At 53.3% G+C, this 18,620-nt stretch overlaps 1 protein-coding gene across 2 annotated transcripts; it reads left to right on the top strand.

The window, feature by feature from the left end:
* Window positions 1-1,207: 1,207 nt before the first annotated feature.
* IRX6 (iroquois homeobox 6) lies at window positions 1,208-6,047 on the top strand. 2 transcript variants are annotated; one of them, XM_049806639.1, is made up of 8 exons: window positions 1,208-1,362; window positions 2,521-2,766; window positions 3,022-3,131; window positions 3,418-3,498; window positions 3,607-3,725; window positions 3,855-4,370; window positions 4,586-4,682; window positions 4,951-6,047. In XM_049806639.1, exons 1-8 carry the CDS (start codon window positions 1,318-1,320, stop codon window positions 5,333-5,335), a joined length of 1,599 nt encoding a protein of 532 aa, XP_049662596.1. In that variant the 5' UTR covers window positions 1,208-1,317; the 3' UTR covers window positions 5,336-6,047. The 2 variants fall into 2 exon arrangements, with proteins under 2 accessions (XP_049662596.1, XP_049662595.1); XM_049806638.1 differs by having other exon boundaries at window positions 1,209-1,362; window positions 3,418-3,725.
* The last annotated feature ends 12,573 nt before the right edge of the window (window positions 6,048-18,620 follow it).

The raw sequence follows: 18,620 nt of genomic DNA, 5'->3' as shown, positions 1-18,620 counted from the left end.
GCAATATGTAAGTCGCTGGTTAAACAAGGGCATTTCCATTTGTTAATTGATGCAATTACGCCGTAGCGGTAATGGGCAGGCCAGGCTGCAGGCAGCCATCCATCACCTCCCCGCTGACCTGCCACGGCCCCGCCCCCCCCATCGTCTCCTGGTGGGACCATCTCGGGTCTAAGAGCGAAGAATGGATGCCCCGCTCAGCAGGCGTTAGGGAAGGAGGCTTCGGGCTGCCCGGGACCCGCCGGCCGGCTCGCTGTCCCGGCCCCAGCCGTGCCCCTGCCCGGGCAGGCCGGGCGCGCCGTGCGGGGCGAGGCGTGAGCCCGCTCAGGCGGCTCCGAGCCGCCGCGAAGGGCAGGGGAGCCAAGGCGGGGAGCACAACGAATCGGCTCCATCGCAAAAGCGGTGCCGTGCCGTACAGCAGAGGCCGGCCCTGAGGGCGGGAGCCGGGGGGCAGCGGGAAGGAAGGGCCGGCGGGGCTGCGCCGGCCGGGCCGGCCCCGAGCGCCGCTGCCCCGGCTGCGGCGGGCAGAGCCGCCGTCCTGCGCCCCTCACTCACACCGCCGGGGCCACCGCCGGCTCTTGCCCTTCGCTCCTCCTCCCTGCAGCTGCAGGGCCACGCTGTCCGGGGGACGCGGCGGGCACACCGCTGGACGCCGTGATTTCCCCCTTTTATATATTTTTTTTCCCCCCAAGACAAATTCGGATCGTGTTTTAAAAAGGGGGGGGGGAGACGGGACGGGACCAACCGCAACGCACCGCCGGTCCCTGCCCTTGACGTGCATCGCGGCACAACATTAAACCAACATGAAACAAGCGCTGGGAGCGGGCGCGGGGCGCGGGGCGCTGCCTGCTCCTGCCCGCCGCTGCCTGCTCCTGCCGGCAGGGCCGTGACGTCACGCCGCTCCTCGCCCACCGATGAACGCTAAAGACCTATAGAGCAGAAAATAATACAACAAGCAAGCTCCGTATCTTGCAAGCCCTACGTGATTTTCCCCCCCTCTTTGAAAAAGCCCCTTTGCACTTAAACTCTCTATACATGTGGGGTGGCTTTTTAAACTCTCTCTATACAAACATATTTATTAAGAGCGATGGGAAGTGGGGGGTAGCCTATTTTTTTAATCCAGGCACCAACACCACCATCCCCCCCCCGCCTCAGATGTCTGGCTGCTTTTCTTAAGTGCAATCATCTATAATTGAGAAAAAAAAAAAAAAAGCCATACGTGGAAATGTGTGTGTGAGAAGGTGCATCTTGAAGCAGGGTTTAGTTACAATCGATCTTGGGGGGAAAATATTGCCTATGGTCCAAAAATAAGGAGCAACTATGTCCTTCTCTCAGTTCGGATATCCCTACAGCACCACTTCACAGGTAAGGCGAGTGAGCAGCACTCACTTTTGTTCAGATTCTGCTGCTGCTGTCCAGATGTCTTGTTCCCCCTCCCTTTTTTTCTTCCCTTTCCCTTACTTAGAGTCTTTTTTTAAAAGGGCACATCTGGAGCCTTTTTTTAAAAAATGTGCGTGTGTGTTTATGTCTCGTTTGTGTTGTGTTAGGCTTAAACAAATAACTCTCAGCGTGCACAGCAAAGGCGTTTAGGAAACCGGTAATTCCCCCTCCCCTTCCCCCCCACTGTTCAGTTTTAAGTGCAACAAACAAATAAATACATAAATCCCGGCAGCGGCCGATTTCCAAGCCCGCGGAGCTGCCCCGCGGAGCGACGGCGCTGCGCCGGGCGCTGCCCCTGCCGCGCCGCTGCCGCCCGGGCACCCGCGGAGGGTGTGCGGGCAGGGGGGAACCGGCGCTCGGCGGGCTCGGGGTTTCACTAGCGTTTCTGCGGAACCGGGCTGTGCCGTTTTCTCCACCCTTCCTCCCCGGGTCGGTCCTTTTCCTGTGTTTTATTAGGATGTGTCGAGAGTTTTCCCCCCCTCCCCATACGATTTCCGAAGGACACCCCCCACCCACACCCACACCAAGGCACCCTATATTAACTAAATCGTCGCTATACCGTACCTCGAGTCACGATTTATTTGGGTAGAATTATTTATACACCGTAATCACTGCAAGATGTGCCTCCCTCGCTTGGGAAGTTAGCTGTCCCCTTGAACTTATTGAAATCAAATGCCTTCGATTGCGTTAGCTGACATATTTACTGCTTTGCCTATTGTCAAATTAACTGTAATCGCAACTTCTTGCCTTTAAATCAATGCAAACGGACCGAGCGGGGGCGGGAAGGAAGGAGCCGTTACGGATCTTTTGCCATTTGCGAGAGCAATTATTTCCTTAAAGTTTTGCCTGCCTGATTAATCGTGCCCCCTTCCCAAGGGCTCCCGCTTCCCATTCCTTTATTTCCCGGTTTCTATAATTAGTTGCTTCAGCCCAGGTTTCCTATTCCCCACCTCACCCCCCCGCCCCCCCCCCCCCCCCCCCCGCGCACACACACAGCCGCGCACACGCTTCTAAATTCCCCCCCGATGGGGCTGCCTCGACAGTCACTCGGCGCCGTCCCGCTCTCTCCTCTCTTCTCCGCAGTTTTTCGTGCCCGCCAGCCCCAGCACGACCTGCTGCGAGGCTGTCCCCCGCTCCGTGCCGGATGCCTCCTCGGCGCCGGCCGCCGCCTCCCTCTGCTGCGCCCCGTACGAGAGCCGGCTGCTGGCGCCCGGCCGCGCCGAGCTCAATGCGGCGCTGGGCATGTACGGTGCCCCGTACGCCGCCGGCCAGGGCTACGGCAACTACCTGCCCTACAGCGCCGAGCCCGCCGCGCTCTACACCGCGCTGGTGAGTGCCCGCCCGCCCGGGCAGCGCACCGGAGGGCGGGGGGGGTGGGGGGGGGGGGCGGGAGGGGGGTGCGATGTGTGCAACAGGCGGCAAACTTCGTGGTTCGCGGTCGGTGTCGGGGCGGGGGACCGCCGAAGGACGCGGAACCGGCGCGGTCCCGTCGTGGGGGGCCGGGGGGCCGTGGCTGCCGCGGGGACCCGGGGCGGCGGGGTTCCCCCTCCTGCTCGAGGCCAAACGCTGCCGCTTCCCTTGCAGAACCCCCAGTATGAAATCAAGGACGGCGCCGGCACGTTGCACTCGGGGATCGCGCAGCCCGCTGCCTACTACTCCTACGATCATTCCTTGGGGCAGTACCAGTACGACAGGTAAAACCCCTTTGATCAGCGCCCGGCAGCATTAGCATCCCCCGGCGAGGCAGCGGCCGACATCAAACGGCGGGGGGGTGGGGGGGCTCCGACCTGACAAACGTTGTACAAAAGAAACGAGGCGCCCCGGGAGCACCAGTCAGCTAAAATCAAACTTGGGCGGCGATGGCAGGCGGGCAGGGGCAGGCAGATGGGCTGGGCCACAGCGGCCTGCGGCGGGGCCGGGCCGGGCCGGGGGGGCTCCCGCCGCCCCCCCCCCCCCCCCTTCCTAACCGTCTCCCAGCAGGTACGGGACGGTGGATTTCAGTGGTTCGGCCAGACGCAAAAATGCAACGCGAGAGACGACGAGCACCCTCAAGACGTGGTTGTACGAGCACCGCAAAAACCCCTACCCCACCAAAGGAGAGAAAATCATGCTGGCCATCATCACCAAAATGACCCTGACGCAAGTGTCCACTTGGTTTGCTAACGCCAGACGGAGGCTCAAGAAAGAAAACAAAATGACCTGGTCTCCCAAGAACAAAGCGGGGGAAGAGAGGAAAGAAGAAACCCCGCGGGAAGAGGAGGAATACGGCGCGGAGAGCGAAGGCAGAGGTAGGCGGGAGAGGCAGGACGGCCGCTTCGAAGTAGCTCGAAGTGGCGGCCGAGTTCGAGGCCACCCCAACTTCCCCGCCCCCGCACTAACGCCCTGTCGCCCCCTCCTCCCGCTGTCTCTCCGAGCAGAGCAGAAGAGCTGCAAGGAGGACAAGGAGCTGCGGTTCAGCGACCTGGACGACCTGGAGGAGGAGGAGGAGGAGGAGGAGGAGGAGGAGGAGGAGGAGTCGAGGAAGCCGGAGAAGGGCCGGGCCAGCTCCCTGCAGGAAGCCCCCAGCCTCGGCGCGGCGCCGCCCGAGGCTCCGCGGAGTGACTGCAGCCTGCCCGGCCCCTTCCGCGCCTTTCCCTGCGCCAAGGCCCCCGCCGCGGACTTCGCCCCCGCCGCCCTGGCCGGCCCGCCGCCGCCCTACGCGCCCACGGAGAAGCCGCGCATCTGGTCGCTGGCGCGCACCGCCGGGGCCAGCGCGGCGCGCAGGGGCAGCCCCGAGGGCCGCGGCGCGGAGGGAGGCGGCGGCGCGGCGGGGGAGCAGCCCCTGCCCGCCAAGGCCTTCCGGAGCTCCGCTTTCAACCTGCAGCCGCTCCCGCGGAGCTGCGCGTCCCACCGCGGCCTGGGGGAGCCGTGCCAGTACGCGGCGGCGGGCGAAGGTACCCGCGGCGGCGGGGACGGGGGGGACCGCGGGCCGGGCCGGGACCCAGGGCGCGGCGTGAGCCCGCCTTCGCGCTGACCCCCCCCCACCCCCGCCGTGCCCAGGTGTCGGCCCGGCGGTGCGGACGCCGAGGCTTCCCCGCTCGAGGGGAGCGGGCAGGGGAGGGCGGCGGGGCCGGGCCGGGCCCACCGCGAGCCGCTCGTGTCTGTGCAGGCTTCGGGCGGGGCGCCAAGGGCGGCCCGGGGGGCGCCGAGCTGGGCGGGACCTGCCTGGACAGGCTGCGGACGGCGTTCCGGCCGGTGCTGCGGAGGTGAGGTAGGTGAGGGCCCGGCTGCCGGGCCCGACCTCGGACGAAGCGCAAGCCCGCCCGCCCGGCCCCGGGACACCGGAGCGGGCCCGGCCTGGGAGCGCAGCGCCGGGCCCATCGCTCTGCCCCGCTCCCGGAGCCCCCCCACCCCGTCCGTCCGTCCGTCCGTCCGGGCGGGACGGCACCCCCCGGCCCCGGGAAGGGCCGGCGGGGCCCGGCCGGCACGGGAGCCTGCCCGGGAAACGCTCATCACCGCTTCTCCCTCCCGCAGGGCCGCCCGCCCCTTTCTGAGCGCTGGCGACGGGACTCCGGCTGCAAGCGAGGCTCTCGGCTTGAAACGACGAAAGGACCCTCTCCCCGGCCCGGCGATGACTTCCCCGCCCTGCAGGCACGGCCCGCGGCTCAGCCTCCCCTGCCCTCGCCGGGGAAACGTCCCGCCACGGCACAACGTGCTTCTCACATGGGGCCGAGAGGCGCGGCGGGCGGAGCGGCCGCGCCCGCAGGACCGGCGCCTCCCCCCCCCCCGCCGCCGCCCGCTTGCCGTTTGTTCAACACCCCTCATTAACGTCTTTGCAAAAAAAAAAAAAAAAAAAAAAAAAAAAAAAAAAAAGGAAGAAAAAAAAGCTAATCTTTTCTTTTCCTTCCCCACGTCGTGACTTGTTTTTCCTTTTCCTCCCACCCTGCTTCCTCCACGCCCCACTCCGCCAAGGTGCGTTGTTCGCGGTTGCTCCGCGCCGTCCCGCGGAGGCAGGAGGAGCGGCGCAGGTTACGCCGGGCTGTTTATTTCCCGTCTCTGTACATAGATACCACTGAAAGTATTTTTCGGAGTCTCTCATTAACAGGGATAAGCTGAACGCCGTGAAGCTGTCCTGTGACCCCAGGAGTTCTTCAGGCAGGAGCCGGCGCAGCCCGGGCAGAGCGGCCCCCAGTCCCCGGCCGCCCCGGGCACCCACCGCCTGGCCCGAGGCACGGCCGGGGCACGGCCGGGGCACCCCCGGGCAGCGAGTGGCGACCGGGCGGCGAAGTAGGACGTTGTTAGTGGGTCACCGCCGTCAGTCAGTGAAAAGAGCAGTGCTGCACTTTACAGGACAGACGAGAAAGGGAAACCGTATCTCTGCATTATTTCTGTTTAATTAAAAGTGTCATCCAACACGTTGTGTTCAGACTAATAAACGAAGCAGGGATGAGGAAAGAATGTTTCTTTGTTCCTCTCTCTAGAAGCAGTGGCAATAATTTAAATTAATAACTGGTAATTAAGAGGTCATCTATAGATCAACCCGATACCTGCTATTTCCAAGTTCACCAGGGTCAACATTTACATTAAGTCATTTGTGGTCAATAGAGTCCAATGAATTCTGCCTTAATAAATCAGGGAAATCAATCTTGAATATCGAGTAGACTTCTGTATGTTTACCAAAGGCTACCAAGACAAGCGTGGCTGCAGAGCTGGGAGTCCTCTGGGTTTGCGAGGGGAAAGCAGAAACTGCAGCTCAACGCAGGGAGAGGTGGCGGGCCCTGCCCCCGGCTTCGGCCCTGCTTACGGCCCCGGCCCCTCCCGGGCTGGGGAGGGGAGGGCAGCGGAGCGGAGCGGCCCCGGGCTGCGGGGGCACCTGTCAAAGAAGAGAAACTGGGGGGCTTTGCAGGGGCCAGGGCGGGGGGGCGGTGGTGTAAGCGTACGCGAAGGCCAGCAGGTAACGGAGCGGCCGGGAGCAGCGCCGCAGACGCCCGGCCACGGGGCTTTCCCGCTCTGCGGAGCAGTCCCGGGCAAGCGGCAGCGCAGAAGCCGCAGTCGGGCAGTGACCCGAAGCTTAGAGTAGGGGAAATTAAGCTGCGAAAAGATAAACCTTGTTTCAAGTCGGATTTGAAGGATTAGGGCTTGTAATAAAGAGTATTAGGCCCTTTCGAAGGGTTCTTGCAAGGCGACTTTTCCGCCCCTCCTCTCCCACCGGAGGGGAGAGGTGTTATCTGCCCCGGGAACAAAGCGCAGGTTCCCCACGCGTGTCCGCAGCCGTGTCCCGGCCGCCTCCGCCCAGCGCACCGGGGAGAGACCCGGCTCGCTCCCGTTCCGTTTGCCCGGCGGCTTTGGGAAGAGGCTCCCCGGAGAGGCAGCTCTGCAGCGGCCTCCTGAGCTGCCCACGGGAGAGGAAACCCGCACGGCCCTCGCGGCCCAGGGGCGGCCAGGAGCTCCCCCGGGTTGCCGGCTCTGCCCCCCCGGCCCTGGTATCCCCCGGCCTCCACGGGAGCGCCCGAAGGAGCCGCGAAGCCCCCGAGGGTGGTTCATTAGTCGGGTGCAGGCTTCGGCGTCTTTCTAAGGCAGGCACGAAGGTAACCTCCAGGAGTCTTAAGACTTTTTTTTATTACTTTCACTCCCCTTTTATTAAAGGTCAAGTGAGCGAGACGCAGATTATCCCGCCCGCCCAGGACTCCCCTGCAATCTGTCAGGCCGGCGAGATATGTATCGCAAATCGCTCAAAATGTAATCTTCGGGAATCATATTCCGAATACTGTTTTGATTAAAAACCACAGCGGGGACTGATGGAGAACTAATACCGGGAGCAGAGCCTGCGAGCGCCCAGGCACGAAAGTAAAATAAGGGGCTCGCCCGGGTGTCACGGAACAAATTCAGCGCCTCCAATGCCATAATAAACGTATTTAAGCCGCCTCCTGGTTGGGCTTTGCTACGAGCCGGGCTCTTAAATGCCGCTGAGCTCCGGGAACTCGAGCCGGAGCGGCGGCAGCCCGGCTCTGCAGGCCACCGTTTGATGGGGAACTCGGAGCCTGCTCCTCCGGGGCCGGTCGGGGAGATGGGGCCCGTGCGAGGTCCCCGCGGCGCGGCCCGCCGCAGGCGCCAGCGCCCCTGGCCCTCGGCCCGCCCGGGCCAGGCGCAAGCCAGACGCGCAAGGTGCGGATCCCGCTCCCTCCGGGGCGGCGGGGCCGAGAAGCCGGCGGAGAAGAGCACCCCCCGCCACCCCGTTCCGTCGTTCAGGGCCGGGGCTCCCCCTTTTCCGCAGCCCGCTGGGACGCGCCTGGCACCGGCTGCGCCACCCCCGCAGCCCCGCATCGCCCCCCAATTAGCAGCCGCAGCCGCGGGGACAGGCGGGAGCGGCTGATTGACGCGTCCCCCGCTGGGGTGGGAAGTTTCTAAAACAAAGTTGCCGGGCTAATGGCCCCGAGCGGCACCGGCGGGGCCGCGCACACTCCACTGCGCCCGCTCAAAGGCAGCGCGACCGCGGGGCCGCCGCCGCCGCCGCCGCGCTCGCTAATGAAGTTTTGTCAAAGACAATTACGGGCTCGGCGGGGGCAGGAGGCCGCGATGAAAAGGCGGCTTTGTGCGGCCGAGACGGCGCGGCTCCCCGGCCACCCCCGGCCCTTCCTGCGCCCCCGCGGTGACCCCCGCGCCCGGCCCCGCTTCCCGCGGCGGCAGCGGCCCCGGTGCCCGGCCCCCAGGTAAAGGCAGAGACGGGCCGGTGCCGGCAGCCAGCCTCCCGGAGCCAGAGTTTATCGGCCTGATTTACGGACGAGCGAAGCAGCCCCGGAAGGAAGGCGGAGGGCAGAGATAACGGGCATCCCCAGCCTGCCTCTCAACACCCGCGCACTTTCGGCTGAGGGGTTTCTGCCCCCTCTTCCCCCCGCCCCGACGGGCCGCTGCAACGGAGCCCAGCTTTAACGCTGTTGCGTTCAGCAAATGGGAGAATTCATCTGAAAACTGACCACCGAGCTGGCTGAATCTGTTGAAATGTACACCGCAGAGACACGGAACGGGGGGCTCGGGCTGTGGCTGCCTTTCAGCTGCAGCTGGGCAGAGTGGAGGTGTGGAAGAGCTGGACGATACGCACCTTTCACCCGCTTCCCCACGCTCCCAGCACCGGTGCTGCCCTCCATCTCTGGTCCTCGGTCACCTGCTCCCAGCACTTCAACCCCCTCCCATCCCCAGCCAACACAGACAGGCAGCACAAACGTGCTGATGCTTTCCTAGGGAGCACAGGGAACCGTTCCGGAGTCATGAGAAGGTCTGGGCAACAGAAGCAACCACCCAGAGTGGCATTTCCCAGCCTTGTGAGGCACAACACGCCTTTCAGGAACGCAGGAGAGAGGAAACCTTTCTTTATTCCCATACCAGCACATGAGGAGACTGGCCCTGACACTGAAGTGGTCTGGGACCCCTCGCTCCCAGCTGGCTGGTACTTGACTGTCCCCTCAAACACGGCCTGTCCCACCACAGGTTTCCCATCCCACGTTAAAGGGATAATTTTTACTGGCCCTGTGGCAGCAAACCCTTGGAGATGCCTCTTCAAAGGTGGCTACAGCTTAAGTTTTAGCATTATGTGTCTATCAAGGTTATGGAGCAATGGATTGGAGCAGTTAGTTCAAAATGATCTCAAAAGCTGCACAAGCAGCTCTCCGGGCCAGGTGTCATTTCAGGATCAAAGCATCTGGTAGGGGAAAATAATTTTTGCCATTGTATTGCTTTTTTTTTTTTTTTTTTTTTTTTTTTACCTACTGTTCATCTGAAAATAAATTACAGGCCAGAACAGGTGGATAACATTCTGGAATGATTTAATGATTTATTTAATCTGGATTCTCTTTCAATCTACTTAGCAGGATGAATTTTTTTTTTTTTTCCTGAATCCAAAAGCTGGGCTTTTCATCTAAAGATGAGAAAATACCTTAATGCACTGTCCTGCTGCCGTCAAGGTGTACTCCCCACCGCTGTTAGTAAGCCAGTGATAATGTTTGCCCTGCTGAAGGGCCTGAGTGGAAAACCTCAAGAAAACTGAGCAGAACATCTTCATTTTTTTTTCTTCCTTGCCATCTTCCTAGTGGTTTAGATGTTATCTGCCCTTCCTGGGACAGCGTCTGCGTAATAAAATGACTGTAGCATTCAATCACTACCCCTTAAATCTTAACATGCACAGGTTTAAGAACTAAGACAACTGCTCTCTGGCTTTCCCTCTCATTAAGACAGCTTTGTGTACCGCTGATTGGGACAGCAAGGGGGGCAGTGGAGCCTGAACCGCCACACCGAAGAATTTTGCTGCAGACACCTATGGATCCGCTGACATGAAATGAGGCCTGGAGCAATTCCTTCAGACATGTTCACCTAAGGCTGGCACCCTGTTCCTTAGTGAGCAGATCCTAACATGAGACTTTCCTTCTTGAGTAGACATGGTTTTGCTAAAGAGGGATTAGCAAAATCTTTGCCCACTTACTCACATGTGAATTTCTGATGTTTGGTTTCAGCCATAATAAGATATTTTATGGGAAAGATACTCTCGGGACCTGTAACATGCTACAATTCATGGCATAACTCCCTGGATGGCTGGGTTTGGTGCTCTGGTCCCACTGGAGTGGTAACACAGACAATGCAGAGTGTGACAGGAGCCAACAAAATACTTTTAGATACAGGGGAAGGTTACAGCGTATGGGAGGGGCTGTGGTTACCACTGTCAGAATGTTTCCACCTCATGTGCCTGGCCTGTCCATTAGCTTAATGGACTAGATTAAGGTAAACAAGTCTTAAACCTGCTTTAAATCCATCAGACTCAGTATGTGCACCACCAAACCCATGCTTTTGGGGGTTTGCTTTGCTTCATTTTTTAACCCAGCACAGCTCTTAAGTGTGAGTTTGCTACTAGGCAAGTCCTGAGTTCATGCCACAGCACGAGATCATTCATGGAGGCATGTGTTTGCAAGAATTTCTGCATTACCAGACAAGACAGCCAAGCTGGTGAACCTGCCAGCCCACCCCTCCAGACTGCCTGGGGTGGCAGAGAAGGGACTCGGCACAATTACCTGTCAGTCCTCCCGGTGAAGGACAGGTGCTCTCAACCACACGGGCCATTCAAAAAGCAGGCCCACACGAACTGGCCTCCAGAGTAAACGTGAAACATGTAGCTAACTCCAGTTTGTAACCAAACGTATAACAGTACAGTCTCCTCCACTTGCCTAGGATGACTCATTCACGTGGATTCACTTCTGAATTTTAAATACACACGTCATCGATGTACAACATCTAAAAGATACCCTCCACGGCTATCTACTTAATGGAATGTCTTAAATTTATTGAACAGCTAAGAAACGAACAGCGACTGGAGCTGCTGTTGCCACAACTGATCCCACTGTTGCTCGCTACACGTAACAGAAAAATCAAGCATCCACATCACCATGCTCAGGGTTTCTCTACCACATGAGGCACAGTGGCAAGTAATGGGTTAGGTGCACAAGGAATCAAACAACGAGGAACTCTGAGTCAGCAGCCTGCCAGGGATTCATGCCTCCCAGTTAAATCTTGTTTATCTGACCATGTGCTTCACAGCTCTGCAGTCACCGGCTGCAATTTATTCTGGGGAAGTCTGACAACCTGGTCACCATGCTCAGCCAGTACAAGAACAAGCGCTCCATGTACTGCAGGGGGGTAACTCGCTGCTAGCAGCACTCAGACCTTCCTGCCAATGCTCTCTTGCAGTGTCTGCAGTAGCAGACCTTTCCTGGAGCTCAGTACTGCACGTGGAGCATGAGTCTCCCTGATGGTGCAGCCGTGGAGCAGCTCCTCAGAGTGAAAAGTGGGTCATTTGTTACACCCGCAGGACAACAGGACAAACAAAGCTCTTTTGAGGAGTGTCACTGGCAGCAGAGCTGCGATCATACTAAGAATGGACAATTCTGCTGCAGCATTGTATCAGCAGCAAACCAGTCGGCTAGCCCACGATCCAAAACCAGCAGTGACTAAGGCAGGACAGCTGATTTCCCCTTGAATAATAAGTACCCAAGAGGAACAGAAGCAGAAATAACTGCTCCTGCGAGACATGTGATACGGTACCACAGCCTGACCATGACCTAACCGACACCCAGGACAGTGCTGTTTCAGGGCACTGCTTTGTATTGATGAGATCTCTCCTTTGCATGTACAAGAAGATAATTTTGAAATGGCCCAAAGCCCCTTGGGGAGTGAGGAGATGAATGAGTCTCTGTGAATCGCTGCAGCAGCGAAGACCTGAAACATGAACAGCCCATGCCGCTAAGAAATGAAGTGTCGAAATTCACCCAGAGCAGCAGGACTTCTGCTGTCCAGCCACTCCCTCAGCATTTATTTGCCTGTTCCCTCCTTAAGAGAGGCCAAAAGCACTGCAGAGTAACCCTGCTGTCAGAGGGGAAGGTGGTACCACTGACTCGTGTATTTTCAGCTCTTTTACACTGCCATCACTACTTTGACTTCAGCAACTTCAGTATCACCAAAGCATTTCTGTGATGTTAACCATTTAAAAGAAGAAAAGGGATACAGCAACGGCATTGTGTATGTCATATCAACAGGTTCCTATTAAGCAGGTCTTTTTGCACCGAACCCCGACACACCATAACCTCCGTGACTACATGATGCGAAGCAGTGGCACACTGCAGCACACACATCATCAGGAGCACGTAAAACCAACAGTGTGAAGATCTCTCCGCTAACTCGCCTATGAAAACGAGCACCAGCACAACTGAAAGCAAAAGGATCCTCTCGTCCGCAGGATCAGTTCCTTCTGCTCCTTCGACTGCTGCCACTTCCTCCGAGGCCACAGCGACCACCCCCCTTGCTCACCCGGAGTCCCCCCAGCAGTGCGGGACAGAACTGCCAGCGAAGGGACGTCGTCATTGCAGAGAGCTCATTCTTCCAAAGGCTACGCAACCAGGGGCAAAGGCCTGTCAGCTCAAGAGCTCAGCAGCATTTTCCAGTGCTGAACATCAAGTGTGATTTTTAAATCTTTAGCTGCTATTGCTATTGCACAGAGATACAGAAAGCTAAAGACTTACAAAAACATAGCACAATTCGGGAATGATAGAAACCAATGGTAGGTAAAAGTTAACACAGACCAGGACAAAGTAGTGTCTATAAAGAGGAATAATTTCTTAAAACACGTGTCAAAGTACTGATTTTTTAATCAGGTACTCATACACTAAATATTTCTGTGAACCTTCAGTATTCAAAGTAATGTAGATAACGCAGTAATAGGTGCCTTAACTGAGGGAAGGGTAGCTTCTACAGGCAGGCTTTACAATTTCCAATTCCTCACTGCCTGTCAGAGCAGAGCTGATACACCTTCTGCTTCCATTTCGCCGTACCCTTAGTGAGTGCTTCTCAGTGGAGACACTATATTCGGGGCACATCTGCCTATCAAGGATTACAATTTACCTATAGAAAGATCAATTGCCAGTAAAACTCTTCAAGTATCCTCCGGAATTCAGAAATGTAACATATATTACTTTTCTCCCTGAACTTTCCCATAAAATATTGGCTTACTCAGTATTCTGTGGCAGGAAATTAATAAAACTTGTCCTAGTTCCTCTCAATTATAGCAATAATATAACCTCATTTTCTCTTCATACACATTTAAAAGTCAGGCTACAAATATAATACACGGTATTCCGTAAATGAAGCAGATATAATTACAGTGTGGGAGTGTAGTCTCGGGGACAATTGTACTTAGAGCACACTCCAAAAGATAATAACAAAGATGGTCTCTAGGTCACTTTTCACCCCAATCCTGAGGCTAACAGAGGGCTGCACCATGTCCAGCTCCACTCAGCATGGCATTAAGATTGGTTTAACTTGCAATGGCTCACAAATGACATTTTAAGGGCTGAGGAGAACCAGGACACAGCAATGACCCAGCAATCCCCACTTCTCTGTAGAACTACACACTCTCTTTGTACAGAGATGCCCAAGTCTCAATTCAAAGGCTCTCTGGAGTGCAATGCAGTGCTTGCTGCTCACTGCCCTCTTTACTGCTAACCATCAGGTCAGGCTGATACAGCTGGTAAATCAAACCTGTAAAAGTGATTACAAAATTAGCACCCCTTGAATTATTAGTTATGAAATTCAGTGCACTATAGTTTACAGTTTTCTAAGCTTCACTGACACGCAGTGCTTTTCCCTCCTGGGAAAATTGTGACAAAGTCTAGTGGGGTTTTTTTCTTGACTGCTGTATGGATTGCACCAGAGTTTCATTGCACAGACCTAAATTTCAGGTCTGTGTTTTTGCTTATGGCAGCCCAAACAGCCCAGTCATGAGTGCAGCAGCCTGTGAAGGGATCTTGAACATCATCTGTCGCATGGTTAGTTCCCTCAGCCTCTCCCCAGAGAAAACTCTGTGCACACTATTTGTTTTCAGAACACACTGGGTTTTGTTCTCCAGAATAAAACTTTTGTCCTGATTTCTTATGGAAACAAAGCTCCTATAACCACTGTGGGAGAACACAAACATCTGCCCGCCATTGCATAATTTCTTAAATTGACTGTCATATCTCAGCCAATCCCTAGCATGAGGATGTGTGCGCTCTGGCCTCCATCTCAAATAAATGGAGAAAAAAGTTTCTCCCATCGACAACCAGAACAGTTTCAGAGCCATCTTACTCTCTGGAGGAACCCGGAGCAGCTGTGCTCCCTAGTCAGGCAATACACTGAAATGCCTGAAGTCCAGAGGGATTAATCCTGGCCTTGGGGTTGTACTCATCCCCTGCGGTCACTCAAGCTGGTTAGGAATAGCATGGTTGTTTCTTTTTTCCCCTACATGCAATTGCTGTGACTGATCATGCAAAACACGGCAGTGATGTGCACAATTGAAAACACAACCTGAAAGACATTTTTATACAAACTTGTGATGTGCAATACTGCGGCAAAGTATATTTTAAAGGACTGAAATGAGTTTTCAACAAGAATTATTTGAGATAGAAAGTAGGGGAAAGACAGAAGGGAGCAAGAAATGAAGTCCCCCAAAACCAGAAGGTATAATGAAATCTCTGTTAGAGCTCACTCTTTTTTTTTTTCAGCCTTCCAGCCAGGTATACCAGCATGTCTATAAAGCTCTGCTAGTATCAGTTATTAGTCCAAAGCCTGGATCACAGTTCTACCCTATATAAAGTGGAAAGAAAAATCTAGATATTTTCCTCCATAAGATGTCAAGAGAAGCTAGCACAACCTGCCGAATTCCCCGCTGTGGCTTACAGCAGGTCAAATTGCATGCTGGCAGCTCCATGGTCAGTGGCACTGTCTAAAGAAAGAAGCACTACAGAGAGGTCCTACTTAGTATGTTGCAAAGGATATGGGGCTGTTTGCTCTGAGGTATGGTTTCAAGAGAGCTGTTTGGGTTTAGGAGAGATATACCTGTTTATTATATTGATAAATGACATTTTTCCTACTTTATTTGTTGGGGACTGAGTGACCTGGCAGTAAAACTGGCTTGATATTGCCACTTAACTTTTATTGATGTCTTTTCTGGTTCACCTTTTATTTGCATAAATAAGAAACAGAAGGAAACCCCTATTCTTTAATAGAATCACATGGGATTCCCTGAGGCAGGTTGATGGATGTTGCAGACGGACATCTCCCCAGGTAACAAACTGGCAACAACTTTTGTCCCCGCACTCTCACAGACCCCCACTCAGTGACCCCTCACCCCATGTTCAACTAATGCAGAGCTGACAGGCCAGCAGTGTTTGCTCAGGCACAGGTTTGACACTTTAACACATGCAGTTTGTGGGGAGGAAAAAGCGAGCAAACATTAAATTTTAATTTTTGTAATTAACCTTTCAAAAAATATGGGACCTATAAATATACAAACATAAATATATAACTATAAACATAAATATATACCTATGCCTATAAATAAGCATTTTAATGAATTCAAAGAACTGTGAAGCTTTCTTATGGGAAGGGACAAGAATAATTGTTTCTAAAAGAAAAAACCAGAAAGACTGCAAGCACTCACTACCACAGGGTTGTAGCTAGGGGTTTTGTCTCACTGTTGTGAAGATATTCCACAGCTGCATTTCACTTTACCATATCTTAAAATAAAGTAGTACTTAAAAAACAAATCAAAACTGAGAACCATTTTTTGTTGCTTAATTTCACAAGGAAAAACCCCAGTGAATACATTAACATGACCTTTGCATAAGTGAGACTTCCACTGGGAAGGGACTTTGCCAGAGTCAAAACAAAACCTTCAGGGCCTTTCTCAGAAACCCAATCACCACCCTAGAATTCTGGTAGTTGACCCTGAATACTCCAAACTTTAAGACATTTCAGATTCAAATCATAGTACTCACTCACATCTTTGCGGAAAAATCTTGTGGAATTAAATGGAGGATGAAAATAACAGATCAATTTCTATTAATCTTTGAGATGCATATTTTCCTGTTCTGTGCACTCCACAGTAAATGTTATGTATCTACACTTCTGTTTAATTTTATCAGACAGTTCCAAAGTCTTAAAAGAAATTATAAGTGTCTTTATAATTCATATGATTTTTTCCCCATAAGGCGTTTCTCTTCCTCTTATTTATGTTTTGGGAGGAAGCATTGGTAGTACAAAGAAACGGTGCTGCACAAAAAAACTACCGCAAAAGAGATGCTGCAAAACAACAACAAAAATGAACACAACCAGGAGGAGAAAGCTCTGCAAGGGTGTCCCCCGTGGAAAGAAGTGAATGGAGTTTTACACATATGGCCTCTTATATTTTTTGATAACCAGAAATCTACTCTTTCACTGTTTCTTTCAATTTGAGTCCTATTGTCTAGGAATCCTCTTTTTGTTTTATACCAGCATTTGGAGCAAGACTATTGGTTTTTTTGCTGACCACTGGAGTGGGACTTGGGGACCCAGGGAAGGTGACCTCTGCCAGTGCTGTACTCCTTGTGTTCAGAAGCTCACCTCGTTTAAAAATCAAACCAGGATTTGAAAAAAAACACCAAAGAAAACAACCCCCAAAGTTTATGCATGTCTTTCCGTGACATTAGCTTTCTCCTGACCCATTTCTCTGTGTATATGCGTCACATACTTATGGGACAGATAAGTAATGAGCATTGTGACCTACAAAACCGGCAGAAGCCAGGAGGAAAAAAACCTGCATTCACTTTCAGATTTATAAAAATTAGTATTTATGGATGAACCAGAATGGAGGGGACTGGGTCAGTACAGAAGTTTTGGCTATTTATAACCCCCATCCTTGGAAAGTTTGCAATGAGATGAAAAAGACTTAGAAGACATGAGCATTCACCCCCCCCAGCCAGCTCACTGTACACAAGCAGAAGCTGTCTCACAGATGGCTTTAGGTGGCAGGATGACCAGATTTATTACTTTAACATTCTCCACCAATTTGCTTGGTCCTTTCTGATGACACCTAACCATGTCATCCATGTCAGGCACTGATATACCAAGGGGAATGAAACCCATGGACCCTTGCTTGCCCCCACTTTTTTCTCCTTTTAAAAAGAAAAACCAACCAAACCCCACAAACCACTGGCTGACATGGAACATACTTCCCCCTCATCACAAGCAGTGTGACACACACCCGAACACTCGCAAACTGCATATCCCTGGTGGACCAGACCCCCCTGGGCTCAGAGGTATCTCCAGGAATGCCCACCAGTGAGACAGTCTGTCCCACTGTCCCGAGACCCAGGAGCTGGTCTCCTCCACGGGAGCAGATTGTCCTGGCAACTAAACAATGGGCGACCCACTGTCTTTCAGTCTCTCCAGCCTAAAATCCTTCCTAATAAATCTCCAAGTGAGAAAGAGCAGCCACCCAACAGCAGAGCACCACTACTAGGACACCAGCAGAATCCCAGGCTCCTATTTTGGAAGAAATCTTAAAAGATTAAAGAGCACAAACATCCACCCTCTCCAAACACCCTGAGCAAAAAAGCTAGAGAATATGGCTCACTTCAGTCTGCACTGCAGCAAGAAGGAAGGATTTTGTCTAGTTTGGCTTGGTAACACCAAGAGAGATGTCACAGCTGCAGAAGGGTTCGGCATTAACTATATAAGCCTGCCCACCACATGGCCAGCTTCACCCTATAGTCGTCCTTTCGCTGTCTCCATCGCTTTTGTTACTAAGTGAACTGGATTAAAGGCAGCACAGATGCATTGCAGACCACCGAGTGCCACACTGACGGCTCCTTGAAGGGCTGGATCAGTTTAGCTAAGCCAAAAAGGAGACAGAGGTAGCACAGTGCATCACAGCCAGGTACCAGAGAATATCTTGACAGGCTGGAGTTAAAGCAGGAAAATACGAACAATAAGGAACACATTTGAACAGAACAGTAATTAAGCACTAGATCAGATGATCAAAGGAGATGGCAAATTCTCCATTTCTTGACACCTCCAAACCAAGACCGGGCGTCTTTCTAGAGGATGTACTCCAGCAGTTCCATCCAGCTGCCAGAGCATCATCTGGCCTGTGATGTATACAGGGAGCAGAAGCAGAATATCTGACTATCCTTCCTTGCCTTTAAATATCTGTAAAGCAGCATTATCAGCCCTCTTTGGGAAATCAACTTTCCTTAATCCCAGGGTATATACTTTTTAGGACTTTCTTGGTTTGGTTTTTGTTTTTTTTTTTTTTACCTCTCATTCAGGGACCTGCACGCATATTACAAAAGAGCGGCACTCCACACTCATAGGAGTTAAGTAAAGATTACTCTAGAGGGCAAATATTGCAGAGTATTCTCCACTTTAACCTGTGTCTGCAGTTTGATGGACATTTTTGCAAGTATTGTAGCAAAAGCAAATAAATGGCAGGAATATCTGCGGAAACAGTGCTGCTCAAGCACATAATGAAAAACCTGAAGGAAAGCAAGTTTTGACTGCATACTTCTGCCTATTAGCCCTGGAGTCATATTTAGCCATGCAGAGAACAAAAAAAAAAGGATCTAAACCGATTGTTTACTGCTCAGACGGCAGCCTATTAAAATCACCCTTGTTACTGAAGCAATAGTACATATTTACAGGGATTGTGGCTGATTTTGATCAGCCATACCAAGCCATGCCTCAACTCATTTCATACTGATTAGAGTCTGGTCATATTTTAAGTGTCTATGAAATTATGCAAATGGAATCTGTACCAGAAAATCAGATTGCCAGATAATTGACCATTAATCTTTGATAAAAGTTTAAAAAAATTA

This window comes from Accipiter gentilis, chromosome 7, assembly GCF_929443795.1.
Source record: "Accipiter gentilis chromosome 7, bAccGen1.1, whole genome shotgun sequence".
Classification (NCBI taxonomy): Eukaryota; Metazoa; Chordata; class Aves; order Accipitriformes; family Accipitridae; genus Astur; species Astur gentilis.
Note: the sequence above shows the minus strand (reverse complement) of the source record. Positions and strands in the feature narration are given on the sequence as shown.